The 14,055-nt window shown below is 51.2% G+C and overlaps 1 protein-coding gene across 1 annotated transcript; it reads left to right on the top strand.

Moving 5' to 3' along the window:
- The first annotated feature begins 704 nt into the window (after positions 1-704).
- On the top strand, positions 705-1,643 carry LOC134949707 (olfactory receptor 5A2-like). The gene has a single exon (XM_063938464.1). It carries the CDS (start codon positions 705-707, stop codon positions 1,641-1,643), a length of 939 nt encoding a protein of 312 aa, XP_063794534.1.
- The last annotated feature ends 12,412 nt before the right edge of the window (positions 1,644-14,055 follow it).

The raw sequence follows: 14,055 nt of genomic DNA, 5'->3' as shown, positions 1-14,055 counted from the left end.
GTTGAGCCAATAAATCAATTTAAGCAACTTTCATTCTGTGTATCACTGATCCGATCTTAGGCTGAGCATCAGAATTGTCAATGACATTATACAAAAATGATGTCGTTAAAATGTGTCATTTGAAATACGTTCCAAGGATCAAGCACAATTCCTGATTCCTGCGGAGTCACCCTTTCCCAAAGAGCTTGCCATCTAAACCATATAATTTAACAGAAACATACATGACATTTTCTGATCAGGCCAGAGCTGATTTTTTTTATTTTTTGCTGTGGCAGATCGAAGATGTAATGTGTTTTATTGGCTTGCAAAGTGTTGTACATTGATGCAGAAATATGATACAGAAATTGAATTTTTAATTAAGAAAACATTTTTTTGATACAGTTCGAGAGTAACAGACTAATTTAAGGAAAGGTTATTTTTTGTGATTTGTTACATGATGGTGGTTTTTGAATAAATGTGTGGATCAGTGGGCCATTATCAGTAATGTTTGTGTGTTTTATAAAAAAAAAATACATACATTCTAGATACATTGAAGAAACAGAAATTAGGATACTCTCTGAGCCTAAAATGAAACTGCTCCGATAGCACAACTTGCTGTTATGGTATCGGAACTTACAGGCTTTATATAATTCAACCATTCACTTTAATAGAGAGATACATTTCTTATAAAGCTTCTTTCTGTCTTTCAGACCAACAGTGATATAATGGCAGTAGTTGGCTGGAAAAACAAGTCCTCTGTGTCGGTATTCTTGATTGTTGGATTATCTGAATCTGAAGAACCTCAGCCTCTCCTCTTCCTCATGTTCCTCTGCATCTACTTGACCACTGCGATTGGTAACATAATGATTCTCTCTCTGATTTCCTTGGACCGACGACTGCACACGCCAATGTACTTCTTCTTGGCCAACCTCTCCATCATTGACATCATTGTTTCCTCTATAACTGTCCCCAAGCTCCTGTCCATCCTGCTGACTGCCCAGAAGTCCATCCTCTACTCCGAATGTATCACCCAACTGATTCTTTTCCAACTCTTTGCAGTGACCGAGTGCTACGTTCTGGCAGCGATGGCCTATGATAGATACGTGGCTATCTGCTTCCCACTCAACTACACGCTTATTATGAGTAGAGTGGTCAGGATCAGGCTGGTTATAGCTTGCTGGGCTTATGGTCTTGTGAACTCATTAGTCCAAGCTTTTTCCATCTCCAGTCTTGATTTTTGTGGTCCCAATACAGTGGACCATTTCTTCTGTGATGTCACTCCTCTCTTAAAGTTGTCTTGTTCTGCCACACCGTTTGCTGAAGCAATGTTTTTCATAGTTGTACTTATCACGGGGATGGTGCCACTGATTTTAATCCTGGTAAGCTATGGCCGAATCATCGCTGAGATTACAAAGATTAGTTCCAGCCGAGGGCGCTTTAAGACCTTCTCTACTTGCGCTTCTCATTTCACAGTGGTGGCCCTGTATTACATTAGTGGGCTCTTCAGCTACATCTGGCCATTAGCCACTTATGCCATGGACAAAGATGTCAAAGTGGTGGCTGTACTTTACACTATCTTGACCCCAATGTTGAACCCCATCATTTACAGCCTGAGAAACAGAGAAGTAGTACAGGCATTAAAGAAGGCACTGAGAATAAAGTGATAATAATATTTCTACATCATATATCCTCCAAATTACCCTACTCTCCCACAAAATCCAAGGGCTTCCCAACCCAGGGCTTCCCAACGCCAAAGATTGCAGGAAATTCTCTTACACGGGAGGTTACCTGTCTGCAAGGTGGGCAGGAATGTGCTATGATTATACAAATCTTGCCATTACACCATGTCCAAGTCAAGGAATATTAGTGTCATTATTGTTAATTAGTGTGTATCCAAGTAAAATGATTATGATATAAAAAAAATTATAAACTATATCATGTCTCAGCATTCCCCTTACAAAATTCCATAATAAGCATTCAAATAATGATGGCTTTGCCTAATTTAAGTAAGCAGAGAACCAATATAATGTATACAGCACCTGTCTGGTGCTCAATAGCCAAACAGGAAGTTACAAATTACAGTTTACAGTCCATTTGTGTAGAAGTCTTGCAACCAGCCTTTTAGGTGTGTCTGTGGATAGGTCCTTGGTCATTAGGGATCATGTGATACAGCACTTCCTTGAAAGAAAAGCGGATAAAAGAATGTTCTTTGTCTTCTCCTGAAATTACTTCCATGGTATTAATTCAATTAGGGGCCTATGTGGTGAGTTGCCATTACAACAGCATAGAAACACCAGTGACAGCAGCGTAACTCACCCATGCAGAGGCCCTATGGGGCTGCAAACAGAAATCTGTGAGGCCAGAGCTCCCAACAGAGCAGCATACAGCCAAGTCATTTGCAGGGTAATTGAATTGCGCCCCATTATGTGCTTTGCAAGAGACTCTGACATCCTCCTAGCGGTTACTCGGAAAAATCTATGTCTTACTGATAAGTGTATATTTACTTCAGAATATAATAAAGATTCACATTTCTATATTCTACACATATACAGAGCCTTGTGTAAATGTCAAATTGCTTTCTAACAAATATTTAAAATGCCCGTTCTAATATATACCATGTGCTATGAATGTGCGCTATACATCGCAAAACACTGCATCCCATAAGAGAAACCAATACACCCACACATTATCTGAGTTCCAAAGCTCATTGATGTACACTGCTCAAAAAAATAAAGGGAACACTTAAACAACACAATGTAACTCCAAGTCAATCACACTTCTGTGAAATCAAACTGTCCACTCAGGAAGCAACACTGATTGACAATCAATTTCACATGCTGTTGTGCAAATGGAATAGACAACAGGTGGAAATTATAGACAATTAGCAAGACACCAGCCATTAAAGGAGTTGTTCTGCAGGTGGTGACCACAGACCACTTCTCAGCTCCTATGCTTTCTGGCTGATGTTTTGATCACTTTTGAAAGCTGACAGTGCTTTCACTCTAGTGGTAGCATGAGACGGAGTCTACAACCCACACAAGAGGCTCAGGTAGTGCAGTTCATCCAGGATGGCACATCAATGCGAGCTGTGGCAAGAAGGTTTGCTGTGTCTGTCAGCGTAGTGTACAGAGCATGGAGGCGCTACCAGGAGACAGGCCACTACATCAGGAGACATGGCAGAGGCCATAGGAGGGCAACAACCCAGCAGCAGGACCGCTACCTCCGCCTTTGTGCAAGGGGGAACAGGAGGATCACTGCCAAAGCCATCCAAAATGACCTCCAGCAAGCCACAAATGTGCATGTGTCTACTCAAACGATCAGAAACAAACTTCATGAGGGTAGTATGAGGGCCCGACGTCCACAGGTGGGGGTTGTGCTTACAGCCCAACACCGTGCAGGACATTTGGCATTTGCCAAAGAACACCAAGATTGACAAATTCGCCATTGGCGCCCTGTGCTCTTCACAGATGAAAGCAGGTTCTCACTGAGCACATGTGACAGATGTGACAGAGTCTGGAGTCGCCAAGGAGAACGTTCTGCTGCCTGCAACATCCTCCAGCATGACCGGTTTGGCAGTGGGTCAGTAATGATGTGGGGTGGCATTTCTTTGGGGGGCCGCACAGCCCTTTCCTGTGCTCGCCAGAGGTAGCCTGACTGCCATTAGGTACCGAGATGAGATCCTCAGACCTGTTGTGAGACCATATGCTGGTGCAGTTGGCCCTGGGTTCCTCCTAATGCAAGACAATGCTAGACCTCATGTGGCTGGAGTATGTCAGCAGTTCCTGCAAGACGAAGGCATTGATGCTATGGACTGGCCCGCCCATTCCCCAGACCTGAATCCAATTGAGCACATCTGGGACATCATGTCTCGCTCCATCCACCAACGCCACGTTGCACCACAGACTGTCCAGGAGTTGGCGGATGCTTTAGTCCAGGTCTGGGAGGAGATCCCTCAGGAGACCATCCGCCACCTCATCAGGAGCATGCCCAGGCATTTTAGGGAGGTCATACAGGCACGTGGAGGCCACACACACTACTGAGCCTCATTTTGACTTGTTTTAAGGACATTACATCAAAGTTGGATCAGTCTGTAGTGTGTTTTTCCACTCTAATTTTGAGTGTGACTCCAAATCCAGACCTCCATGGGTTAATAAATTTGATTTCCATTGATAATTTTTGTGTGATTTTGTTGTCAGCACATTCAACTATGTAAAGAACAAAGTATTTAATAAGAATATTTCATTCATTCAGATCTAGGATGTGTTGTTTAAGTGTTCCCTTTATTTTTTTGAGCAGTGTATATATTTGTTATTAAAAGGATATGTATTCGATATATCACAATGTACAGTATATATATATAGTTACATGGTTACAATTTACACAGTAAACAGTTAATACAAACGAATTCAAATACATACATGGCCAGCGATACAATTACCATATTTTGCTCAATGCTTTCTACACTCCAGTTCCTCCATATTTTGCTGTGTCTCAACTCCAGCTAACAGAAGCAAAATATTACCAACACTCCATCTCGCTCAGGACCCAGGGGAAAAACAGAGACTTCTGTGTGTCTGATCAGCAAAACTCTGAGTCTCTTGGGGGCGTGCACAGATCTCTTGTGTCTAGGGGAGGGAACTTTCTCATTCATGATGAGTCATTGGTCAGTTCATATGCAAGCCGGGAAGACATCAAAAGGGCTGGCATGAGTTTCCTGTCTATCACATGCTTTGAATGGAATCCTTTTGTTCTCATCAGAATTGTGGCTTTATATTTCTACATTCAATCATAACTACTCATAGCAATGTGCTGCAACTTAATAACAAGCATCAAATGAATCTACACATTAATCTGGTTGCTTTAATACCAAACACGACATGTCCATCTTGCTTCGTTCCAATAATACACATACATAACGTTACTCCATTATATAATTTTAAAACATTATGATGTCTGGCGCTTGATATGTTATAATTATGTGCTGTATGGAATATGTGTTGAATCTATCTCTGTGGCGTGTCTGTGTAAATGCGTATGTTACCGTATATTGCTGTGCTCGCTGCGCATATTTGCAAGCTTAGCGACTCATAATGTATGGAGTCTATATGTTTTCTCTATGTAATATTTTTGACTTCGACACTTGCTAAAGTATTCACCACGCTTGGCTTTTTATCTATTTTGTTATATTACATTGTACCTTCAGAAGTCACATAATTAGTGAAATGAAGTCCACCTGTGTGCAATCTAAGTGTCACATGATCTGTCAGTATAAACATACCTTTTATGAAAGGCCCCAGAGGCTGCAAAACCACTAAGCAAGAGGTATCACACCATGAAGACCAAGGAGCTCTCCAAACAAGTCAGGGACAAAGTTGTTTAGAAGTACAAGTCAGGTTTGGGTTATAAAAAAATATAAAAATCTTTGATGATCCCTCAGAACACCATCAAATCCTTCATCTTCAAATGGAAAGAACATGGTACCACAACAAACCTGCCAAAAGAGGGCTGGCCACCAAAACTAACAGACCGGGCAAGAAGGGCATTAATCAGAGAGGCAGCACAGAGACCGAAGGTAGCCCTGAAGGAGCTGCAGAGTTCCACAGTAGAGACTGGTGTATCTGCGCATGTGACCACAATAAGCCCTACACTCCATAGAGCTGGGCTTTATGGAAGAGTGGCCAGAAAAAAGCCATTACTTCATGTTAAAAATAAGAAGGGACATTTTGAGTTTGCCAAAAGGCATGTGGATGACTCCCCAAATGTATGGAGGAAGGTGCTCTGGTCAGAGGAGACTAAAATTTAACTTTTCGGCCACCAAAGAAAACGTTATGTCTGGCGCAAACCCAATAATCCCATCACCCCAAGAACACCATCCCCACAGTGAAACATGGTGGTGGCAGCATCATGCTGTGGGGATGTATTTCAGCAGCAGGGACTGGGAAACTGTTTTGTGTCGAGGGAAAGATGGATGGTGCTAAATACAGAGATATTCTTGAGCAAAACCTGTTTCAGTCTGCCTGTGATTTGAGACTGGGACTGAGGTTCACCTTCCAGTAAGACAATGACCTGAATCATACTGCTAAAGCAACACTCAAGTGGTTTAAGGGGAAACATTTAAATGGGTTGGCATGGCCTAGTCAAAGCCCAGATCTCAATCTGACTTGAAGATTGCTGTTCACAAGCGGAAACCATCCAACATGAAGGAGCTGGAGCAGTTTTACCTTGAGGAATGGGCAAAAATCTCAGTGGCAATCTCGTAGAGACTTATCCAAAGCGATTTGCAGCTGTAATTGCTGCAAAATGTGGCTCTACAAAGTTATGCTTGCTGAAGTTTTCTGTTATTTTGTCCTATTTGTTGTTTGCTTCACAATAAAAAAAAAAACATTTTCAAAGTTGTAGGCATGTTCTGTGAATGAAATGATGCAAACCTTCAAACAGTCCATTTTAATTTCAGCTTGTGAGGTAACAAAACATGAAAAATGCAAAGGGGAGTGTGGCCGGAGAGCCCCAGCCACGGGGCAAATGGCCGCCTGCGGCACTGAAGGGGTTAACCCCTAGTGCCCGGCGCCATTTTTTAAGACAAAGGGGCGCTTGGCGCCAAATTTGAATTATGTTGGGCGCTAGGCGCCGTGATGTGTAAAATGTTTAAATGCATGTATTTTATGGTTGTGCCGTGGTCCAGGACCTTTCCGGAGACCACGGCAGGGAGGACAGCCCCCGGCGCGCTCAGCAGAGTGTGCGCGCCGGGGGAGAGGAGGCAGCCGCTGACCGCCGGAGTCTGGGAGCTCCGCTCCCGGCAGCAGTCAGTGTAGCCCCGGGCGCACTGGAGTGTGCGCGCCGGGGAGAAGGGTGAGCGCTGCGGCTGGGAGCTCGGCTCCCGCTGCAGTGCTCTCTGTGAGAGCCGCCGCTGGGGGCCGGGAGCTCTGCTCCCGGCGCCTCAGCCCAGCACGGGTGGCCAGCCGCAGCAGCCGGGACGGACGTCCCGGGCTGCTAGCCGGCGAGGGGGGTGCGCTGCAGCCCGGCTCCCCGCCGGACGCTGCAGCGAGGCTACCAGACAAGCGCCGCGCATGGGGGACCGGGCTAGCCGGCTCCCTAGCGGCGTGGGTGAATTAGGCGGGCGAGCAGGCTGATGAGCGCTGGGGACCGGGAGCTACGCTCCCGGCGCCCCAGCGCTACAACAAAGCCAGAGTCACGGCGGCCGGGACAAGTGTCCCGGGCCACCGGGCTTAGGTACAGGGGGGTGCGCCGCTGCGTGCGGCGAGGCCACTGGTTAGTGCCACCCTGGGGGGACAGGGAGAGCCAGCTCCCTGGAACCCCAGAGGCAGGAAGGCAGGCTGGAGGATGGGGGAAGCCAGCCCCATACCTCCAGCACTGAGAGGGAGAGCCCTAGCAGCCAGGCTGCAGGGCTAGGGAAGGCACTGCAGTGCCTGAGTATGTAGAGTCTGTGCAAGGCACAGGCTCAGCAATGTACAGTGTGGTTTTAAATGTAATATATTTAAAGAGAAAGTGCACTTACTTGATTGTGTGTCCCAGGAGGGGGGAATCCATAGCTGTGCAGGCTGATGGATTCTCCCAGACCTTTTCCCTAAAAACGGAATGCTTTCCCATCCAGCCTCACAGTTCCAATGGGCACAGGGAGAAAGAGAAGCAGCTTAGCTATGAAACAAGCTGAGTGGTTTCTTGGAGCTCCATGGAGATCAGCCGTAGTGGCCAGGAAACCTGGACCGGGGAGCCAGGCTGCCCAGCTCTGGAGCCCAAATCCAGGCTGCAGGCAGTGAGAGGGGTCCCGGGCAGGTTTCTGGAAGTCAGATTTAGGAGGGAAAACTTCCCCCCAGCCAGACTGGACGGCACCGGGGAGTATCCTGATTCTCCAAGGTAGGAGCGTCAAAGGAGACCGACCACTCCCCACTGTCCATAGGGAACAATGTTAGGTGTGCATGAGACCAGAGCATGCACAGCTCATGGGTAAACATTGATTGGTTGTACACCACAGGGCGGGCTTACCCCCTGTGGTAAGGGGTCTTGGAGAGGGATAAAAGAAGGGCAGTTGGCCCATAGGATTGTGTATTGTAACATCTTCTTCTGCTGAAACATCTTGATTGTATGCTGTTGCCCCTAGCAATAGGGAGGAGCCTTTTTAAAGGTTATTTGAGCAATAAACACCTTTGCCTCAAGAAGACTGCTTCATCTTGTGACCAACAGGGTTAGGCCAAACCTAGCCCCGTTCTCCGGCTGTCCAGGGAAGCACCTGACGTCTCCAAGCTCCGCCTTCCGCCAGCTACCGGTAGAGGCCTAGCAAGTGGCTAGTGGGGATTCGTCGACACCACACAGGTGTGGTAAAGCAGTGCGTCGGCACATACAGAGCAGAACCGTGGTTCCAAACGCCACGGCAGGTTAGGAGTTTGGTGGTGGCAGCGAGAACCCGCCCACAGCGCAGTGGGTGGAGTCAGTAACAGGCGGTTACTGACGGTAAGCGGGAATCCCCTATGTGGTCAGGCCTCGTGCGGCTTGACCTTCCATTCTGTGCGCAGTCAATGGGACGCGGCAAGCGGCGAGTGCTTCCGTACGGTACCGTCCTGTCACAGAAATTGGTGGCATAGTGGTGGGATAATCCCAGGCGGCTTTTCATCACCTGATTGGAGAAGCCGAGTTACTCAGGAGAGGAGTAACTGCAGCGCAGGAGAACGCACAAGATGGCGGAATTCAGCGGAATGTCCAAGGAGGATCTGGAGATCGTATGCCAGGGGAAGGGTGTGGATATCCCTTCCAACGCGTCCAGAAGCGTCATGAAGGCGGCGCTCAGGAGCGTGGAGGAGTCTCATCGGGCGGAGGTGGAAAGCACTGACGGCGTCAGCATCGCAGAGGACGGCCCAACAGTGGACCTTCGTAAGGAACCGGTGAGAACCACAAGCCCCGCCCTTTCTCACAGCAGCAATGTTTCCCAGCAATCCCTAGCAGGGCCAGGATCCCAACGTCCCAGGGTGGGCGGCCCGGATACCCTAGCAGATCGGCTAGCGGAATTGGGGGAAAGGGCAACGGAGCAAGAACGCATGCTTGTCATTCGGATGTGGCATGCAGAGCGGGCACCACAGGCCGTGGTACCCCGGGAGCCGTTGTCAGCTGTTATACACAGATCAGGACGAGTTCAGTTTGCCAAGTTTTCAGACAGTGATGGGGACATTGATGGACATTTGCAAGTCTTTGAGAGGACTTGTAAACTACATGATCTACCCAAGTCAGAGTGGGTGAGACACCTTGTGCCCACTCTGCATGGAGAGGCCTTGGAGGCCTATCGAGGAGTGGCGACGGAGGACTGTGGGAACTACGACGAAGTCGCGAAGGCCCTCCTCCAGCGATTCTTCATCACTCCAGAGTCTTACAGGAAGAAGTTCAGAGACTTGCCCAAGAATCCTAGCAGCACCCATGAGCAGTTCGCCAACCAGCTGCGACAGTACGTGGTGAAGTGGGTGAAGGATTCGGAAGCCACTACATGGGACGCACTGATCGACCTGATCTGCAGGGAGCAGTTCTACCGCAGGTGCGCCCAAGAAGTGAAGGAGTGGGTGCTAGATCGGGAGCCACCCAGCTTAAAAATGGCTGCCCAATTAGCCGACAAATATGTGGCAATTCGGCCACGGGGGCAGAAGCGCCCCGCCAGCAGCCAGCTCCAACAGACTGTACCACCAAGGGGACCCCCCTCTTCAGCTCATCACCCCCAAAGACAAGCATCTTCCAACCCGGGTGCTCTTAGCCAGCAACCGCACCGCAGCGTCCCTGCAACTGATCAGAGATCATCGGTGCCACGACTGGAGAAGAAGTGCTACGGCTGTGTGAAAATCGGACATCTGAGGATGAACTGTCCTGCATCCCAAGCACCCCAGACTCGTGCCCCAAATCCGAGTGCTGGAGCCCGGATCGCTTGTTTGACGAGAGGAGATGAGCCTACAGAGACTGTTCCCCCTCCAGTCAGTCCGATGGAGTGTGGCGAGAGACAGGTGCACTCTGCGGAGAGAGTCACCTGCATGGCCAAACAGCCCCTACACAACATGTGGAGGCACCTGCAGCCAGTCCACGTGGGACCCCTGCAGGGAGAAGGCCTAAGAGACTCTGGGGCCTCAATCACTGTGGTGAGCCCCCACCTTATAGATCCTGCTGCGGTATTGCAGGGTCGCACTGCCACGATCACCCTGGCAGAAGGAACAGAAAAAGCGGTTCCCATGGCAAGAGTCTACCTGGACTGGGGAGCTGGACCAGAGTTGCGAGAAGTTGCCGTCATGGATGGTCTCCCAACTGATGTGGTCCTAGGAAATGATCTGGGTGGTGGGATCGTCACTATGTTTGTTGGCGCCATTCCCCGGAGTCAAGTTCCACAACCACCGTTGACATCAGCTACTCCAGCACAGCCCAGCCCAGAGGAAAAGACTACAGCTGCTAGACAACTGCCAGCACAGCCAACCACAGCATCAACCAGCCCAGAGGAAAAGATCACAGCGGCTAGATCAGTACATCGACCCCGCATGCCTTTTGCCTCTGGTATGCCTACGTCCCCTAGCAACGCAGAGGATGTCGGTTCCAGCTCGTGTGATCCTGTGGGGGTGCCCAATGATGCTCCTGACCCAAGTGGTTTGCCAACTCCGGCGGTGAGTATGAGAAACCACACTGACTTTTCCATGACTGACCCCTACCAGACTGACCCTAGTAATCCCCACCTAGATCCCCCTGTAGAGTGTCCCAATTTAGGAGAGATTGAGGGCCACAGGCAGGAGTTTAGGGAGGTTCAACTCTCCGACCCATCCCCGAAAGGCATGAGGCGCCACTCTGGCAGCGGCCTTGACGGGGTTGGGGCGGGGAGTTTGACCTGGCAGGTAGGGTTACGGTACAGGGTAGCCAGGAAAGTGGGAGGGGATAGACCAGATAGGGAATGTGTCCAACTGGTCCCCCCAGGGAACGTTCCTGCGCAACCGGTGTCGGTTGCCAGCGAAACCCCTTTGGACAGTAACCCGGAGACAGACCGTACCCTGAAGTGCCTGACACAGAGCTTACCCTGGTCTGGAATGTCGGATGACGCCCAGACCAACTGTAAGGCTGGTGCCATGCGTTGGCAGCCGGGGCACTCCAGCGTTTGTGTTGTCTCTGGGCCTCTGCCCATAGGAGAACCCTTGCAGCAAGTTGCTGTGGACATAGCAGGTCCCCTGCCTGTGCGCAGTAGATCGGGGAAGACACGCAGCCTCCCTGTAGTGGATGCCACACAGGATCCAGAGGCTGGTGGTCTGGCCGCCATCACTGTGGCACAGGTAGCGGACGAGGAGGGAAGAGTAGGCCTAGGTGACAGGGTAGGTTTCCCGAGTCATAGGTCGACGGAGGAGGATTGGAGGGCAGGTCTGACCGTTAGGGCAGACAGTTGCCAGATAGGTATGACAAAGGTGCAGTGCCTGGGGCACCATGTGGGAGGAGACAGGGGTAGGCCCAACCCAGAGGGGGTGGAGGCAACCAGAGGCTGTCCCCGTCCCACATCACCCAGACCGGTACTGACCTTAGAACCTGTAAGGCCCTACGGACATGTTGTCATTGACTTTAGTCCTGTAGTGAACCCCTTGACAGAGATGGCTAGGAAGGGCATTCCCAAGTCAGTGGACTTTGCACCCGCTTGCGAGTTGGCATTCCAGTCATTGAAAGAGGCTCGGGTACCCGCTCCAGTGCTGATGGCGCACATTCTTGACCAGGACTGTGTGTTACGAACTATTGCGCCACTGCACAGACTGGGAGCAGTACCGAGCCAGAAAGAGCCATATGGGCAGGAGCACCCTGTGGCCTGGTTGAGCAGTATACTGCTATTGTGGGAGGTGGGGTATGCCACAGTTGGGACACCGTGGGTGGCACTTGCTTGTAACCGGCCCCCCACCGTGGTGACTTACCACCTACCTGTTAGGTGGCTGCAACCTACCTTGGGGAAATTGGACAGACTTTTGTGGTGGAGCCTTGAACTTGGACTTCAGGTGGACTATTTGAACATTGTGCACCCACGAAGAGAGGCCCACTGCACTATGGATGAACTGTCTAGGCCAGAGCCTACACCCCCCAGGTAGCGTCCCCTTCACCCCAACGGACTGCGGGACCAGGACCCAAATCGTTGGGACATGGGTCCCTGGTTGACCCACTTGAATGGGGGGGGAGGAGTGTGGCCGGAGAGCCCCAGCCATGGGGCAAATGGCCACCTGCGGCACTGAAGGGGTTAACCCCTAGTGCCCGGCGCCATTTTTTAAGACAAAGGGGCGCTTGGCGCCAAATTTGAATTATGTTGGGCGCTAGGCGCCGTGATGTGTAAAATGTTTAAATGCATGTATTTTATGGTTGTGCCGTGGTCCCGGACCTCTCCGGAGACCACGGCAGGGAGGACAGCCCCCGGCGCGCTCAGCAGAGTGTGCGCGCCGGGGGAGAGGAGGCAGCCGCTGACCGCCGGAGTCCGGGAGCTCCGCTCCCGGCAGCAGTCAGTGTAGCCCCGGGCGCACTGGAGTGTGCGCGCCGGGGAGAAGGGTGAGCGCTGCGGCTGGGAGCTCGGCTCCCGCTGCAGTGCTCTCTGTGAGAGCCGCCGCTGGGGGCCGGGAGCTCTGCTCCCGGCGCCTCAGCCCAGCACGGGTGGCCAGCCGCAGCAGCCGGGACGGACGTCCCGGGCTGCTAGCCGGCGAGGGGGGTGCGCTGCAGCCCGGCTCCCCGCCGGACGCTGCAGCGAGGCTACCAGACAAGCGCCGCGCATGGGGGACCGGGCTAGCCGGCTCCCTAGCGGCGTGGGTGAATTAGGCGGGCGAGCAGGCTGATGAGCGCTGGGGACCGGGAGCTACGCTCCCGGCGCCCCAGCGCTACAACAAAGCCAGAGTCACGGCGGCCGGGACAAGTGTCCCGGGCCACCGGGCTTAGGTACAGGGGGGTGCGCCGCTGCGTGCGGCGAGGCCACTGGTTAGTGCCACCCTGGGGGGACAGGGAGAGCCAGCTCCCTGGAACCCCAGAGGCAGGAAGGCAGGCTGGAGGATGGGGGAAGCCAGCCCCATACCTCCAGCACTGAGAGGGAGAGCCCTAGCAGCCAGGCTGCAGGGCTAGGGAAGGCACTGCAGTGCCTGAGTATGTAGAGTCTGTGCAAGGCACAGGCTCAGCAATGTACAGTGTGGTTTTAAATGTAATATATTTAAAGAGAAAGTGCACTTACTTGATTGTGTGTCCCAGGAGGGGGGAATCCATAGCTGTGCAGGCTGATGGATTCTCCCAGACCTTTTCCCTAAAAACGGAATGCTTTCCCATCCAGCCTCACAGTTCCAATGGGCACAGGGAGAAAGAGAAGCAGCTTAGCTATGAAACAAGCTGAGTGGTTTCTTGGAGCTCCATGGAGATCAGCCGTAGTGGCCAGGAAACCTGGACCGGGGAGCCAGGCTGCCCAGCTCTGGAGCCCAAATCCAGGCTGCAGGCAGTGAGAGGGGTCCCGGGCAGGTTTCTGGAAGTCAGATTTAGGAGGGAAAACTTCCCCCCAGCCAGACTGGACGGCACCGGGGAGTATCCTGATTCTCCAAGGTAGGAGCGTCAAAGGAGACCGACCACTCCCCACTGTCCATAGGGAACAATGTTAGGTGTGCATGAGACCAGAGCATGCACAGCTCATGGGTAAACATTGATTGGTTGTACACCACAGGGCGGGCTTACCCCCTGTGGTAAGGGGTCTTGGAGAGGGATAAAAGAAGGGCAGTTGGCCCATAGGATTGTGTATTGTAACATCTTCTTCTGCTGAAACATCTTGATTGTATGCTGTTGCCCCTAGCAATAGGGAGGAGCCTTTTTAAAGGTTATTTGAGCAATAAACACCTTTGCCTCAAGAAGACTGCTTCATCTTGTGACCAACAGGGTTAGGCCAAACCTAGCCCCGTTCTCCGGCTGTCCAGGGAAGCACCTGACGTCTCCAAGCTCCGCCTTCCGCCAGCTACCGGTAGAGGCCTAGCAAGTGGCTAGTGGGGATTCGTCGACACCACACAGGTGTGGTAAAGCAGTGCGTCGGCACATACAGAGCAGAACCGTGGTTCCAAACGCCACGGC

The sequence above is a fragment of the Pseudophryne corroboree genome, chromosome 8, assembly GCF_028390025.1.
Source record: "Pseudophryne corroboree isolate aPseCor3 chromosome 8, aPseCor3.hap2, whole genome shotgun sequence".
NCBI lineage: Eukaryota > Metazoa > Chordata > Amphibia > Anura > Myobatrachidae > Pseudophryne > Pseudophryne corroboree.
Note: the sequence above shows the minus strand (reverse complement) of the source record. Positions and strands in the feature narration are given on the sequence as shown.